We start from the raw sequence: 17,200 nt of genomic DNA, 5'->3' as shown, positions 1-17,200 counted from the left end.
ATCAATGGGCTTCCTTAACCATGAATTCTGTGATCAAATGAATTTCGAAGCCATCCATTCACCTGCAGATTCTAGCATCACAAATAAGAAATTTCAATTCATTTTTCTGCACCTATTGAGTACCTACTATGTTCTTGAAGTCCCTTAACAGCTAGAACCAAATCAGTAAGCCCACAACTCTAATGGATCATGGATCGTTCCAGGTAGCAGGAACAGGAGAAGCACACGGAGGCTGCTGAGGGTGGGCTGCACGCAGGGAACGTGACTTGTTATGTTAGAACATATGATTACATATTCTAAGAAAGTAGGCAGCCGATGTTTGAAAGGCTGGGCTTAGTATTTCTCCCTTTATCATTACCAGCATGGTATTTTTCATGAGTGGTGTGTGTGTGTGTGTGTGTGTGTGTTGTTTCCTGGGCTAGTAGGACGGTTGGTGAATCTTCATAGGATTTAACATTTTGGGCTGTATGGATCTGAAAAGACTCTGAATCATTAATGCAGCGTGGGTGACTAGGAACACTGCTGTAGGTGGAGCTTTTGCCATTCTGTAGGAAGCATAATAAGATTTTCTGAGCACAGTATGTGGCAACCTCACCTCTTTTATGAAAGGCACAAAGGTACACTACACCTGCAACTAGCAATGGCGGACCCCTGACTCAGATTGCACACAGATAGAACTGGACTATCATAATTTCCCGAATTGGGCTCAGCTTCCTTAGGGAGCCACATTAGTATTTTGGCATTGTTAAAAAAAAAAAAAAAAAAACTCATTCAGCCCTTAGCTTTGAGCATGATAAGTTGGTCTTTAAATGCTGAGAGGTTTTTGTAGAAGCCATTCTGGAAAAACATTTTGGGGGAGAGCTACTTTTGTTTATCAACAAAATAAGCAGCTACTTAACTAAGGTATTGTTTACAATTGATGTCTTTTATTTCAAATAGAATGTTAGGCCAATCTAAGGGCTGAGCTCAGAGCCATAATGGATGTGCAAAATGAGAGGGAAAAGCCCCTGGCAGGCTGCGATCTTATGGCCGTCATGCTGAAATGCAGTAGAGACAGACACCAGGGTGCAGTACCAGCCTGGTTGCAGTAGGCTACTCGCTCCCATTTCTCTTCATTTGGGATGGAAGCTGTGGAGATGCCTGGCAACCAGAGAATTCCTGAGAGCTGAAGTTATCAGATTCTATAATGGCCTCTTCACCTGAAGCTCCATCACTTCTCAGCTTCTCTCACTGCAGATCAAAACAGCCCCAGCTCCACAGGGACAGAGTTTACATAAGCTTGATATGAAAAGGCCTCACATTAGCTTCATTTTTTGCCAACAAGAAAACCAAGGCCCAAAGACAGCGACAGAGCTGGTTTTGGAATACCCGTGTCATAACTCTGACATGATGATTGCACAAGAGAACAGGCTGCCCTCTTGGCTTTGGACTGCCACATGGTAAGCAATGAAGATCACAGACCCAGCACGCTTAGGAGAGTGGGCATGCTGGCTGTCACTCCAGAACGCCAACATGTTGTTTTTACATGCTGCGACCATAATTATTTGAAAGAAGTTTTCTGGTGGGTTGAAGCAGGACATCAACATTTACCTTCAATCAATATCTTAGGCAATGCAGGCAGTACTGTGAGGGGACACAGAAAGTAAAAGAGCACAAGCAAGTAGCGGTGGGCCCAGCAACCGGGAGCAGATGATTGCTGGGGAGGGGCTAAGCTCCTTACCACTTCACGTTTTTCCACTTCGAACCAGCGGGAGATGCCAGGTAAGCTCTGGACCAAGTACAGCGATGTTCTTTCCACCCAGAGACTCTGCAAAACAACACAGAGTCAGTCTCTACATCATCCTGCTCTCTAGGCCCCAGGTGGCGACAAATCTGAGCAGGTGCTGCTTATTTCCTGCCACCTTTCTTCAGTCTTCCCTGGAACACGGGTGAAACAATCCAGTTAGGAATTCCGCACACTGCCTAAACCCTTTTTTTCTATGCAGAACAAATGAGCACTGGCTTCAGAAAGCAAGGGCCAGAATCTAACAGCAACTTGTATGCAGCCTTCTCCACTGTTCCTCCAAAATGTGACTTTAACCCCTTCACTCACTGAGGGTTAGCCATTTTCATTTAGAAGGGGCAACAGCATGAGCTATCAAGACAAGATTAGGGTAACAGAAACCTAAAGGGAGAGAGGGCTTTAGAAATACATGACTTGAACCTTCCGTTTTTAAGGTGAAGACTTTAAGTTTTAGAAGGACTCTTGACTTCCTCAAAGCCACATTCTAATTACCAGAGGGTGGCACTGACACCCACATCCAGAGCCTCATTTCCTCTCCATTGTCATATGTTCAGAGCCACCCTTCTTGTGATGAGCTGAACTGCTATAACTCAGAGGCACCTGTGTGCTCTCAGTAGGACTCTCCTTCTGACCAGGAACTAGCTCCTTCAGGACACATGAAACGCAGCTTCTTTTGGCATGTGCAGGTTTGGGATTTATATTTTATCACTGTTATTTAGTGCACTAACAACAATAACAGGAACTTGACAAAAATCCCTGGAATTATACCATTTATTCGGGCTACAGAGGGGTTAAATAGATGATGGCTTTCCACCAGAGGAGAGCTCCTGAGATGACTACAGAAGAGTCCATGTGGTAAGAGCTTGAGGGATTCCGATGATGACAGGGAGGCAAGCAGCCAAGAGCTCAGGTGAGGGATGAAAGAGATGCTCATGGTCTGCATAGGATGCAGGTACTCATGCCACCATGGGGGACCAGGATGGCAGCTGAACCGTAGACAAGTGAGATGGATTATACAGAGTGAAGAGTTCACTGGGAGGAGAGTGGGAGCAGCAGTGCAGGCAGGAGGCTGCCCACACAGACTTGGAGCTGCTTGTGAGGGAATATGGCAACCAATAGAGAGAGAGGGTAGGTGTCGCACAAGCCAATAGGGAGGGTGGGTAGGCAGACCAAGAGGTGGGGAGGGGACGATGGGGCACAGTTTGGAGCCAGATTCTAGGAAAGGGAGCCTAATTTAACTTTACCCACCCTGGTAAGGTAGCTGTATCACTGATCATTAAATTGCTGGCCAGGAGGAAATCTGGTACACTTGAAAAAGCAAAAGAAAGGGAGTTGGAAGGCATGGGTTCCAGTACTAAGGCTAAAGGCCCTGGGCATGTGATGCTGAGCAAGCCAACTGTAGACTCTAGTGCAGCCAGGACTGAGGACCGAAAGCACTACAAGTAGAAAAGACTGTATCATAACTAATAAGATCTTTAATTGGCCCTGGAGGAGGAAAGAGAGGTGGAAATGTGCAGAAAGGACTAGAGAATGACTGTGGGTCTTTTCAGTAACATCTTAGTGTTGCTTTCCAATGATCTCTTTAGTGCTCAAGCCACAGGGAGAAGGAAGATCCAGAGAAGAAGCCAGTGGGGCAGGATGCTGGGACAGTTGGCTGATTCTAGCCTTTAAAAAATATATATATATATATGTATATATGTATATATGTATATATATATATACATATATAAAAATTATAGCAGTTTGTAATTAGATTTCTAAAGAGATCCACAGGAAATGCACATCAAATCTACCACAAAGGCCCATTTAAAAAATTCAGTCCTCCTGGAACTCTGCAAAGCTATTGTCCCTGCCCCTTGCCTGGCAGTAACCCCTGGCAGCACTTGGAAACCACTGGGCAAGGACGGGTGTGGGTCAGAATTACGTAAGACTGATAGTGTTGGGAGACACATCATGGCTTGAGTATTTGTTTTAAGAGATGCTAAGCAACAGACCCATGGGAAAAAGCTCAGTTTGCAATTTTGTTCAGGTTTGAATGCCAAGTGCCTGGGGTCTAAGTCTTCCCATATCACGGTTTTCAGAAGTGATTTCTGAATAGACTCAGCTATCCTTTCCCCAGTGGGGCTGTGAGAACTTTCTGACAGTGGAGCTGGTGAGAGCAGACAGCCTGGCACACGCAGATGCCAGGATTAGCACACACTCTGGTCCTCATCTCGGAATCCCAATCACACTGCTGTAATGAGGACCGGATCAAAGGACAGAACAGAGCATCTCCGTGATACCAACAGTGTGCCCACATGGCCTCTTCTCAGTTCTCCCTCACCTATTCCTTGGTTTTCCTTTACTCTGTACTTCCTTGATGTTAGAATACCTGAGTTCAAACAGGAGTTTAAAGGTTGGTCTAAGCACCACTGGTACTGGAACTTCCACAGGGAAGTTGATTTCAAGACCTACTCCCAGGTTTACTCAGACTTTCTGAGCTTGGGACCAAGAATCTTTTTGCTTAGAAAACGTTTCCTTGGATACACTTGGATACACTGCAGGGCTGGAGAGTTACTAGGATAAAAGAATTTCTAGACCCTTTGCTCCAGTCACATGGCTGTATTCTCAGTTACTATTTCCTAAGAGTCAGAGAGCTCAGTCTAGGGAAGCATTTGAGGGGGCAGCATGTTACAGAACTGTGGGGTACCTTGAACTCATTCTCCTTGTCTTTTGTGCCTTTGTGGAATGGTCTGTCATAGCGGAACTTCCAGATGTGATTCACTTTATAGAAGCTTTTGATGTTGTCCGGAACCCCCTCTCTCTGCAGTACCTCCTGGCTCTCTGGAATGGGAGTCACAGCATATATCTGCAAATCTAAGATGAAAGAGTCAAGGAAGGAACCTGGCTTGGCAAACGGCAAGGCAGTCTGGCATTTCCATTCCAGCTGAAGTCATTTAAAAATTGTCCAGAAGCTATGAATAACACACATCTAAGCAGGCCTCCAACTTCAGGCCTTGATCTAGTCCTAAGAGTTTGATTCTGACAGGACATATGCTTGGCATTTCTGTAACCTGTGAATTTACAGCTTATAGTAATGGGGTTGGGAGGGACAGCTGGGCTTTGGTTCTCAGAATCAGAATAACCTACCTCTTGTACATGAGACACTTTCATCTTCAGTCTGTTCATGGCTCCTACAATTCATTTATAATGATGTGGAAACCCTCATAAGACTATGACCAAAGGCAGTAACCAGAATGACAAGGATTTGCACCTGCCAAGTGTTGCTGTGACCCCAGCCTTCTGAAGTGTGGCATCCATTCTCCAAAGCCAGGTATAGATAAGCAGTGTGGTGAGTTGCACTCCCCACGTTAAATACTATTTTGTTTATATAGTTACTTCCTCTTCAGAGAAACAGAGCAAATATTTTTCCTTAAACAATTTGTTTCTCTTGCATTTAGGTTCTGCTTTGAAAGTATATCCATAATAGCCACTGGGAGTTTACCAGTTTTTCTTTAAAACCATTAGTTTCAGAAGGATTTAGGAAGAACTGATGGGTGAATTGCCTTTGTGTCTAAAGCCTACACACTTCCATTTTAATTGTTTGTTTTATGTTTAGATGTGCTTCCATGGGGGAGGGGGCTGTGAATTATATGCTATTATTAAGTCAGAGTCCAGAACATCACAGCTGAGATTTCCCAAGGATACTGGAGATTAACTCTTTCTCTTCTTTCCCTCACTCCACAATTAAAGAAGGGGAAGAGGGGGTGGAGAATGTGCTGTCATGAATATTATTGTACCATTTCCTTGAGCTGCAATTTCCATAGGAAGTCAGAGGAAAACTGTTCTATGGGAAATCCAGTAAGAAAAAGCTTTAGAAGTGTCAATTTGCAGGAGTGTCAATCAAAAGGGAGAAAGTTTCTTACCAGATGTTTCCAACTGACTCTGTGATAACAATTAGAACAATTACATTCTCTTCAGAAGGCATCAAGCTAAAACCAGGATGGAGAGGACTAGGAAGTCTGGGGGTGCGGGGAGGGGCACTGAAAATGGAGCAGTGGCTGCAACATTTCACAGGACAATGTCCTGCAGTTAACAGAAGATACCACCCAGCTGGGGCCCATCAGGAATGGATACACTGAGCCTCAGCTTGGAAGATGGTCTCGTCAGGCTGGTTGGCATGCTGCATGGCAATGGCATGAGGGAACTCGTTCAGCATTCGCTGTTGGAAGGCCTCCAGTCTTTCGTAGTCATGCCCTCGACATACAAACTCCTTATTCTGGGGGTGCAATCAAAAAAGAAATTAGGATTATATAACAAAGAGATAAAAAAAAACCCACAACTGTAGTAATAACTGACCATCTGCTCCATGTCATGACACTGCAACAATGAGAAAATAAACCAGAAAAGTCTGAAAATATGCCTGTGAATAAACATGCTGGGCGAAGGGCAAAGAGCAAAGGGCAAAGGGCAAAGGGCAAAGGCCTCACTTGTTACTGATCTTCCCCAGACCCAATAGCATGCTCTGAATCTCAGGTTCAGTTGCATGGGGACTGATGATGAGCATCAAGGACAAGATCCAAGCAGTGTCTTAAAATGTTGATTGACCATGTTGAAGATGACTTTTATAAGATGTACATCACACTCGTACACATAAATTTCCAATTTCTAACATCATACTCGTACATATAAATTTACAGTTTCTAAGAGAACAAAGATTTGCAATAACTAAAAATCCACTTTATTGCATTTTATTCTAACAGGCTCTGAGACCGGATTTAGACTTGCAGTAGGAGGGCAGGCAGGTGGTCATCTCTATTCTAGCCTTCAGAAGGATGGAAGGGCCAAAGGCTACATCTTGGGCATCTGGCTTCAATGAGTTCTTTAGCTTGTGGCAGGAATGTATACTTCTTGTTTCTGTTGCTGGGTAGTAATCCATTGTGTAGAGAAATTACATTTGGCCTGTCCATCCATCACCTGATGATCCTTGAGTTTTTTTCTACTTTTTGGATGATATAATCAGTGCTGCTATGAACATTTAGACACAGACCTTCATAAAAGTACTTTCAGAGTTCTTTTTAATGACCTAGATGTAGACTTGCCCAGTTATGCGGGTTAACACTTTCCATTTATGGGGAAAGTAACTACTTAGATTATACAACTGTTTCAATGTACTAGAATTTTTAAATGCATCCCGCATTAATCAAACAACAAATGGCCATATGGACATTTTAAATCTTGATATTTAGTTTTAATTTGGAATTAAAAAAAAAAAAAGACGAGGGGCACTCCTTAGGATTCTAAAGCCTGCAGTGTTCCTTGGAAACCAAGAGAGGGCAACCCTTCTCTTTCATCTTGAAGTAAATGATGATTACATAGAAGAAGGCTATTTTCTAAAAGACCAATGACAGACACATCAATTTATTATAATTGTTTATTAAACAAACTTTGGTCTATTTGGTCAATGTAGTTTTGATGTTTGCTAAACTTCCTTTATAATTTGTGCTTCCAATGTACTTCTGATTTTTAAAAATACATTATCTTTAAAGATTGATTTTTAAGAAATGTTATATGGGGCTGGAGAGATGGCTCAGCGTTTAAGAGCACCGACTACTCTTCTAGAGGTCCTGAGTTCAATTCCCAGCAACTACATGGTGGCTCACAACCATCTGTAAGGAGATCTGATGCCCTCTTCTGGTGTGTCTGATACATGAAATAAATGGATACATCTTTAAAAAAAAAAAAGAAATGTTATATGTATGTGTGTGTGTATCTGTGAATGTATGCCACATGTTATACTGGTGGCTCCAGAGGCCAGGAGAGGGTGTTGGAGTCAGTGTTAAGGGCAGTTGTGACCTGCTTCACATGGGTGCTGGCAACTCAACTGGGGTCCTTCTGGAAGAGTAGCAAGTGCTGTTAACCGGAGCCATCTTTCTAGACCTATATAACCTTCCATTGACAGTAATTACATGGAGTAGAAAGGGATCTAGGGTGCTTCACTGTATGCTTGTAACTAAATCAGATTTTAGTCAGGGCTACATGACTGCTTAGTGTGCCTTCAGTACATTTACTGTCATGGACTTCTTCCTCTGTAAAAATATAAAAAGGCATTATCAGATGACCAGTTTGGTATAGAGATAAACACATCAATACTGATATTTACCAATATATGACATATAACTTATAAAATATTATTAGATTTCCTTCAACCTAAAGGTTAGTTTGTTTTCTTCTTACAGTTTAAAGAAACCAGAAGCTTCTTGGGTCCCTAAACCTTTTATGTTCATTCTTGACAATGATATGGAAAGAAATGTTGTTTTTCATACTATAAAACTTTGTATTAAGAGAAGAAGAGACTTACCCACATCAAAGTCACACTTTGCCCTGTTGAGGGAGTTTCTGGTTCCCTATGTTGCTCACTGCCCGAGAAGGAACACTGAGAGCCAGGCCCTTGTGCTCTGAAGGGGTGCTCACAACCAACTAGGACTGGATGTAGTCTTTTAAATTTAGCAAATCCTCTGCATTTGCCATTATTATTATTTTTAATCTGGAAATGATCTTTCTTTCATCTTTAGATAGGCCTACCTGCCAAGGCTGTGTGCATTTGTTTTTAAGTGCAATACAGATTTTATAAAAAGTCCATGTAGCACTTGAGTAGATGGTCATTTCAATCAATAAAAGACAATGTCAACTTGTTGAGTTCCTTTTCCTGTTGGTGTGATAAAGTGCCCTGACAAAGGCTACTTGACAAACCCTCAGGGCAAGAGGGTTTACTTGGACACATAGTTCTAGGGCATAGTCCCTCATGGTGGGAAGTGAGGGTGTCGGCGGCTGGCGACATGTCAGTCCACCAGCATTCAGGAATGAGAGAGAGAGATGAACGTTCCAGCTAAGGTAGTTTCCTCTGTTTTTATGCAAGGCATATCCATTATATGTGACAGGAATGCCTGGAGGCTTGCCTCCCAGGTGGGTCCAGATCCTGTCAAGTTAACACCAATGCTAACCGCCACACTACAGCCATCATATAAGTGTTCCATGTGACCTAAATAGTTACTTATGTGATTTGGAAATTTTGAGGTGCATTCTGCCAGTCTATTTACTTATCTAAAAGGCAGATAAGCTAAAGATTAAGCAATAAACAACAACTTTCTCTTCTTCCTTCTCTGAGTTGACTTGACTTGCCTTTTCTCATCCATGTTTACAATGAAGGCAAGATTTAGCTCAACACTAATACTTTTTTATATTGAGATTTAAAGTTGTAATGCACTCAATTTGGTCTCTCTCTCTCTCTCTCTGCATGTATGTATGTATGTATGTATGTATGAGACAGGATCTCAAGTAGCCCTTGTTAGCCTTGAATTCTTGATTACCTTGTCTCCACCTTTTGAGTGCTAAGATTATAGGTACTATGAGTGAGGTTTTTATTTTTGTTTTGTTTTGACGGGCCTTACTCTGAAGGCCAGGCTGACCTGGAATTTACCACCGGCCAAAGAAAAGTTGTGAGACTTCTGCCTCAGCCTCCTAAGTGCTGGTATTACATGATTGAGGTGCCACAGTTGGCTCATAAATGGAATCAACGTATTTTATCAGGAATCCAGAACACTTTTCCACAATTCCCTAAGTGAGTAGAGGAACTCTTTTAACCAGTTTTTAAATACAGAGGATGTTTCAGATGGATGTGTCTAATAACACTCACACATATGAAAACACTATGTAGCACAGTGTAAACAAGAGAGATGATACTATATATTTTATATTGCCTCACAATGTCTTGAAATTACCCTTTGCAGAAACTGTTTATAGTAGCAATAAATCAGATGTCTCTGCTGGGTGATATTTATCTTTTTATAAAGTCATCAAAAAGGACAAACAACACTTTTTCCATGGCTCTGGAGTAGGATTTTGACTTGATGTGACTCTATTAATTCCTACAGTCTACAACTGCAAGCCCTCTATTACCCTGATCCATATTCTCTAATGCTAACTATGGCAATTACACACTGAATACAACAGTGAATACTGCCGAGGAAGGCCATAACCACTGAAGACTGCTCACAACGTAAACACAGGGAGGGGTAGACTGGTTTTAAGAAACTGTTCAAGACAAAACATGCCATCTCCTTCTTGTTACTTGGCATACAATATCACTAATACCTTAGTTTTCTTGACTGCAGGATCTGAGCTGAAAGGATTAAAGCAAATTAAGTAGTGGATAACTTACTCTTAAGAAAAATGGAAACTTTTTCCCATAAAATCCAACTCTGAAGAATTCAGGTTCCAGACGCTGCTGGTCCATGATTTTGTCATACAAAGAGGCTTCCATCATCTGGGAAAGTATACGGGAAGGTCTGTGAATTCCATCCCACATGTCAGGCATACCGATATAAGAATATACTTCTATACTCAGGTGAAACATTTTAACTCCTCCAGAACAGGACTTTCCCTTCCTTTTTAATGTTTTCAGGAGAGGATCAGCAAGTCAACTTTGCAAATACATACTGAATACTTCAGCCTTTGGAGGCTACCTGGTTTCCCTGGTACTTTTCAATTTTCCAGGGAAATTGAGTTTACTGGCCCCTGAAAGGATCAAGGGTTCTACTACATGTTTCTGCCAGAGGAGACAATGCCCACCAGTCTATTAAGGAAATGTTTACTTCATCATAGATATAGACAAGTCCCAGTTAACACAAATAGTTAGAAGTCAACCCTTTCTGGAGAATTCTTGGACTAAGTATACTTGCTTCCCCCTTGCGCACAGTAATTCAGGACATGTAGAACGTACAACCTTGTATAGGTGGGATGGGGGTAAATCACCAACCCGAGTCGAGGGAGGTATGCACCACAAAGTGCTGTCTGCGCTAAAAGCTCTTAAGTATGTCTTTGGCAATGTTCAAACTAGGTAGCAAACAAAGCTTATGGCTTCCCTTTTGTGGTATTGCTATCCCTGGGGTTTCCAGGGAAAGACTAATATTGTACTTGAAGGCTTCCTCCTCCCCAAGTAAGAGCACCCCAAAGAGCAGTTGATATGAAGTGTAGTGCGTTGGGTTTATAAAAATCTTAGTGACTATGGCACCCAAGGGCTCTCACTGGTAAACACTGTAACCTCACTTCTGTTGCAGGGACAGGATGCCAAGAGAAGTTAAACAGCAATGTTTTTATATAAAGCATCAGCATGATGAACTGAAGTCAAAACAAGTGGTTTTTTTTCTCCTTTTCTCCTTTAGTTTTCAAGCTGACATGAAATACTTGGCCAAAAGCATAGGGTCACTTCCCAGCAGGTGTATAAGGTCCTTGTGGTGGTGCAAGGGGACTTTGCAAGCTGTTGAAGGCTATGCTATGTATCCAACGGCAGCCTCAAAAGTGGAAGGGAATATCATTATCATTTAACTATGTATGAGCAGAGAAACATAGTGGCACCTCTGCATTCATCATGAGAAATGCTTGGAACTTCCAAGCATAAGGAATTGTCTGAATCTAAAAGCAAGGAGATATAAACAAATGACTCAGGAATAGGGAATATTAAGATCCTTGAGCACCTGGCACTGGGTTTACTGAGAACAATTTCTGAAGGTACAGAGAGAGGTTATGCAGGATTTGTCCCGAATTTATTTGCACACAAGCCCAGCTAACCATTTCTACCAATTAGTTTTGTAGACCATAGATTCTAAGAACCATATATTGCCAGGAAAATTTTGCGTGCCTGGGAAACTCTTCAGTGCAGAGATTTTCCACAATAAACTTAAAACCCTGGATTAGATTGTACATTTTAGATGTGGGACTTTAGGAATGGATGGAGGGTTCCCCCTTTGTATAGTAATCAAAATAACACACACAGACTGATTTGTTGTTTCTCTGTGTTAGTGGCTGAGCATGCTTCAGCAAAAATACTTATCTGAGAGAAAGTTTCTGTAAGCTGTATCAAGAGGGCCACAGTGCTGATCTCCTATAGCCCTGCTGGGAAGTTAGTCACACATAGGTACCACACCTGATTCCCAGACACCCAAGTACTTTACCCTCATCTTGCTCAGGTTCCTGTAGTCATAGTAACTCTCATATTGCTCTGCAATCTTCCGGCACAAGATAATGCCATTCTCCCAACACTGTGGACAGACAGTAGCGTGAAAGTAAGCATTTACCATATTTACGCACCTCTATCCAAAGGTCAGGATGTGGATGCTTTTGGATCATAAAGCCTTACTCTCTGAGTCTTTACAACAATTTAAAGTAACAATGCCACTTTAAACATGAAAAAAAATCATTCAATTAACATGTAACTCATTAAAAATGTTCAGGAAGTTGGGTATGTCAGCTTCTCATAACATTCACTAACACATGCTGCAAAACCAACATTTTCTTGTGTTCTGTCATGCTCTGGAAACAACTGAAGTTTCATGGTGACCACATACATGGATGCAGACAGACTCTTAGTGCTCAGGAGGGAATTATCATTGACCTCTAGGGCCTAGTAACCCAAGCCTGGAAGCCTGGCTCCTCGAGTGGCTAATATGATTACATGATTGTGAGGGCCATTAGATTTTGGTTAGATCAGTATGTGACTTTAAGAAGCAATGTTTAAATTTTGTCATCTAGCATACTACCAACCAAGTTTTTTCTTCAAAAGCCCAGACAGTCAGTATTTGCAGCTTTAGGGCTACACAACCTTTGTCAGTTACTAAATTAATCTGTTATTGCATGAAGTCAGTATAGTTATAACTGAGAATGGCTATGCCATAATAAGAATCTATGGGCACAAAGGCAAATTTCATATAGTTTTCACATGCCTCATAGTATTAATAATCTTTTAATCTCTTTCAACCATTTAACATGTAAGAGCTCTTTGTAGGCTATAGGCTGTAGGACTGTGGTAGTGGTTTATAACCCTGATCTATAGCACAAATTTTGGGGAACGGACAATATATGAAAGTTTGAGATAGCTTATTGCTGAATCAACCCCAGAGATCAATGTGGTGACAGATGTCACAACCAGATCATTCTCAGAGTCCTACAGCTAGAAAATAAGCAGAGTGAGAGACCTTGCAATCCTCAGTCCTAAATAGATGTCTCCATCACATACTTCCCCTAAAGGCTAAGGGAAACCCCTGCAGAAGAGGAGGCCAAAGAAGTGTGAGAGCCAGAGGGGATGGAGGTCACCAAGGCCTTCTAAACAAAACAGGAGACACACACATATGAGCTCACAGAGACCGAGGCAGCATGCACAGGGCCTGCACAGGTCTATACTAGACGGGGTCCTAGAGCTGAAAGAAGTGACTACATGTCCCCAAGCCTAACTCAGAAGTTATCTCCAGTTGATAACCACTTGCAAATGAAAATTTAGTTTTCTCCAAGGGAATCTCACTGGAGAAACAAAATTGTCCCAAGGGTAGGTACTGTTCAGCAGTAGACGGCCAACAGAAAACAAACTCAATGACGTCTTTGCAGGTTCCTGTGTCTTCCTGTTGTCAGGGCTTTTGTTTTTTATTTTCTCTTCTTCCTTCTCTTCTTTTTATCCTCTTCTTCCTTCTTCTCCCCCTTCCTCTACCCCCTCTTCTCCTCCTCCTCTCCTCCCCACCTTTTAGGTTGCAAGCCTTTTGTGTATGAAATCCAGTTTTGTGTATTTATGGGACTCCTGAGTGTGTGAACAAATGGGTCTCTGTGTCTATTTATGTGTCCTGTGCCTTTTCTTGGACTCTGTTTCTTCTGTTTATCTGTTTTACCCTATTTTCATGTGTTTGTTTTTGTTTTGGCATGTGAATAATATTATAATTCCTTAGAAGCCTTTTTTTTTTGTGTTCTAATGAGAGACAGAAAGGGGGTAGATCTGGATGGTTGGGGAGGTAGAGAGGAACGAAGAGGAGGAGAGGGAAAGGAAACCATAATCAGGTTGAGTATGTGTACACACACACACATACATACACACACACACACACACACACACACACACACACTCTATCTCTCTTTCACAGTCACCCATATACATACACACACATATATAATTTTCAATAAAAGAAAAAGAAATAACTATACAGGTGAGAATGGGAACAAAGGCATCATGCTGGCATCAGTATATAAAGTCCTATCACTGTAGTTAGATGAATAATAAAGCAGGTCATGAGATAAGCAATTTACTTGCACCGAATGGTAGGTACCCCTAACTGTGTTCTATAGAAAAATGACAGCCACTTGCTATATTTAACTCTGTGCTTAACCTTTGTGATTGGAACGAGATATTCAAAGCACCGGAAGGTTCAAGTCAAATAAACACTGGTGCTCAGATTCCTAGTCATTTAAAAGGAAGAGTCATATCCCTTGAGGAGGGGCAGGAGGGAAACTGGGGTGACACACTAAGTTGCAGTCAGTGGGTGAGGTTACTTCAGGATCCTGAGCATCTGGCTACACTAAGGACTACAATTTCTTTAACATATCCCCTCTCCTTCATTTTTACCTTAAACATAAAGGCAGAACTAGAACGAATGCATTCTGATTTGGGGAGCAGATGAAGGCAGATAGTTTTTCAGAGAACAATGGCAGAGTGCCATGGTCTGAACGTTGTGTTTCCTTAAAATTCGTATGTCCAAATCCTAACTCCTCAGGTATTTGGACACAGGGTCCCTGGCAACTGGTTAGGTCATAAAAGATTCAGAGTCCTTTAAAGGTAGGTTTCTCAGAGTCAACTCCTCTTCCATCATGGGAACACATGGAGAAGACACCATCCAGGAGGAAGTAGGCCTTTACCACACTGAATCCTTTGAGGTCTTGACATAGCCTCCAAAACAGTGACAAATAAGTGAATTCATTTCAGTTGTTTATAATCCAACCATGTGTGGGAGTCAGAGGACCCCTTGCAGGAGTCTGGTTTCTACCCTGTGAGTCACAGCCATTAGCCTCAGGTCACCAGGCTTATCCGCAGGTGCTTTACCAAGTGAGCTCTCAGTCTATATAATCTGGTATAGTAGCTATCGTGGACTAAGACAATGTCAGTATCTCAAGGTCAGTCAAAGGTGATAAAAAACTTGGGCCTCATTAAAACAACAGATTCCCCAGGCCCATGACAGGCTGCTTAATCAAAGTATCAAGGGGTTGCATTTAGATACCTGAACAAACTCTGAGCATTTCTAATATACTCTACAGTGTGGAGACCCTGCTGGAGAGAAGAAAGAGAAGTGAGGTGCATGAGTTCACGGAGACTTACTTTGCCTCGGTCGAAGTTCTGGATGATGGTGAGGTGCAGGTGCTCCTTGCGCTGCCACTCGGTTTGCATGGGGTAGGTCAGGAATTCCCTGAGGGGCCGATCGGACCACTCCAGCAGCTCGTCATACAATAGGAGGGTGTAGGCAGCCTCTGCATGTCAAGGAAGGGGACAGGAAGCCCGGTCAGGACCCAAAACCATTTCCTTACAATTACTAGTTCCCAAAACTCATTAGTTATTTCTGAACTTCATAATATCAGGAATACAAGGAACAAGTCAATTAATGGTGACTTCTCAATGACAGAATCATTAGAGACCTGGATTGAATCTTTGTGTTTCTATTATTTTCTGTATCTCTCTTTTGTTTTTAGTTCTCCCTGTGTCAACATTCTCATGCTCCAGGCATAATTAACCCATTCAAGAAAGTTCATGTTCTAGCCAGTTTAAAGAGGTAGGGCAGACATGCCATTGTTTACAGGGACAATCCATAAGTATGTCTCTTGGAAACTAGTAGACTTTCAAAAGCAAGCTAGCTAACTACCTAACTAAATAACTACTACATATGCTGGCCAGTTTTATGTCAACTTGACTCTAGCTACACTTACTTTGGAAGAAGAAACCCCAACTCAGAAAATGCTCCCACCAAACTAGCATGTGGGCAAGACTTTGTGATAAGTTTCTTGATTGATAGTTTAATACCAGAGGGTCCAATTCACTATAGGCAGTACTACCCTGGGCGGTGGTCAGGATGGTGTAAGGAAGCAGACCGAGCAAGCCACAGGAACAAGGCAATAAGCCACACACACACACACCCTCCCCGCCTCCGTCCCCCATAGCTTCTGCTTCAGTTTTAGTCTACTTCAGTTTCTGCCCCAGCTCCTGCAGATGATGGACTGTAACATAAGAGATACATTCTTTCTTCATCAACTTCCTTTTGGTTATTATTACAGCAAGAGAAACCTGAAGAAGCTAATGAATTTGCTAATTAAAGAACATTTTTTCTTTCTTTCTTTGAATGATAAAGGGCTGTGAATTTTAATCTGGAGTCCAGGAGGGTGATTCAAAATGAGGCCAGGGCCGGGCGGTGGTGGCGCATGCCTTTAATCCCAGCACTTGGGAGGCAGAGGCAGGTGGATTTCTGAGTTCGAGGCCAGCCTGGGCTATAGAGTGAGTTCCAGGACAGCCAGAGCTATACAGAAAAACCTTGTCTAGAAAAACAAAAACAAAAAAACAAAAACAAAAACAAAAAAACAAAACAAAATGTAGCCAGGATTTAGAGAGGGGAGGAAAAAGGACCCAGCCATTGGTGCTTCTCAGAAGCCTCTCAGCCTTCAGAGTGGAAGCCCCTGAGCTCCAATCTCAGCTTTTGAGGAAGAGAGTGTGATGTATTGTGGTCCAGAGAGCGCCGGGCATGGAAGCATCAGTGTACTTCCCTGGCTACTTGCTGGCCACCTTCTTATGGGGATTAAATGTGAGATGGACAGAGGGTTCTCACTAAGGGTGAAAATGTGTGGAAATGGAAACAGATGAAATCATCGAAGCTGCCATGGGAGACCTCAGTGAATGTGCAAGAATCACAGTGAGCACATTTTAGGGACTGTGCTGTACTTGGAAGAAGTGTCTAGCCAACTATGTTCCCATCTTAGACCACGTGGGTCTATACCAACTGTTCCTGGGGTCTGTTCGTTCAATCCTGAATAACAACTATGTTCTACTTCCTACTTCCGGGGTCACTTCCCTTGTTCTCCTATCCCTTGTTCTTCTCCCAGCACTGCAGCACTTGAAAGTTCCTCAGAGAATAATTGAGCTGTCCTAGAATTAAGAGAACAGAGGCCTGCATGCTCACAGGTGCACACAGAAGGACACAAAGGGCCCTGATGGTCAGATTCATAGAAAGAGAGAAGGAAAGGAAAATTAGTGTTTAATAGGAAAGTGTTTCAATTGGAGAAGCTGGGAAAAGTTCTACGGTCAATAGTGATGGCATACACTACACACTTAACAATGGCTGTGGTAGAAAGTGGCATGTGATATATATTCCCAAAATTAAAAAAAAAAAAAAAAAAAAGGGTTTCCAACCTCTCTATACTACTTTCCCAGACAAGCTCATCCTTAGGAGGGCAGGTGTAGGTGAGTGGTACCTGGGAAAGTCTAAGAAAGTAGAGATGCTGACAGATGGTCAGAAGAAGCTGAGAAATGACTGCTGGTGTCGCAGAGAGGTGGCAGGAGAAATCACAGCTGCTTTAGAACCTGAC

The 17,200-nt window shown here is 42.3% G+C and overlaps 1 protein-coding gene across 7 annotated transcripts in view; it reads right to left on the bottom strand.

Annotated features, from left to right (window-relative positions):
* Positions 1 to 17,200, bottom strand: part of Dock4 (dedicator of cytokinesis 4) — a 411,188-nt gene that overhangs the window by 25,756 nt on the left and 368,232 nt on the right. For all 7 annotated transcript variants that reach the window (XM_031357369.1, XM_031357376.1, XM_031357375.1 and 4 more), the window contains 6 exons: positions 14,952 to 15,100; positions 11,776 to 11,862; positions 9,984 to 10,088; positions 5,900 to 6,041; positions 4,473 to 4,639; positions 1,721 to 1,807 (listed from right to left, as the gene is read on the bottom strand). In XM_031357369.1, the coding sequence (XP_031213229.1) occupies positions 1,721 to 1,807; positions 4,473 to 4,639; positions 5,900 to 6,041; positions 9,984 to 10,088; positions 11,776 to 11,862; positions 14,952 to 15,100 (737 nt within the window). The remainder of the gene's footprint in view (positions 1 to 1,720; positions 1,808 to 4,472; positions 4,640 to 5,899; positions 6,042 to 9,983; positions 10,089 to 11,775; positions 11,863 to 14,951; positions 15,101 to 17,200) is intronic.

The sequence above is a fragment of the Mastomys coucha genome, unplaced genomic scaffold (assembly GCF_008632895.1).
Source record: "Mastomys coucha isolate ucsf_1 unplaced genomic scaffold, UCSF_Mcou_1 pScaffold6, whole genome shotgun sequence".
Classification (NCBI taxonomy): Eukaryota; Metazoa; Chordata; class Mammalia; order Rodentia; family Muridae; genus Mastomys; species Mastomys coucha.
The sequence above is the reverse complement of the archived record's forward strand: the minus strand, read 5'-3'. Positions and strand labels throughout refer to the sequence as shown.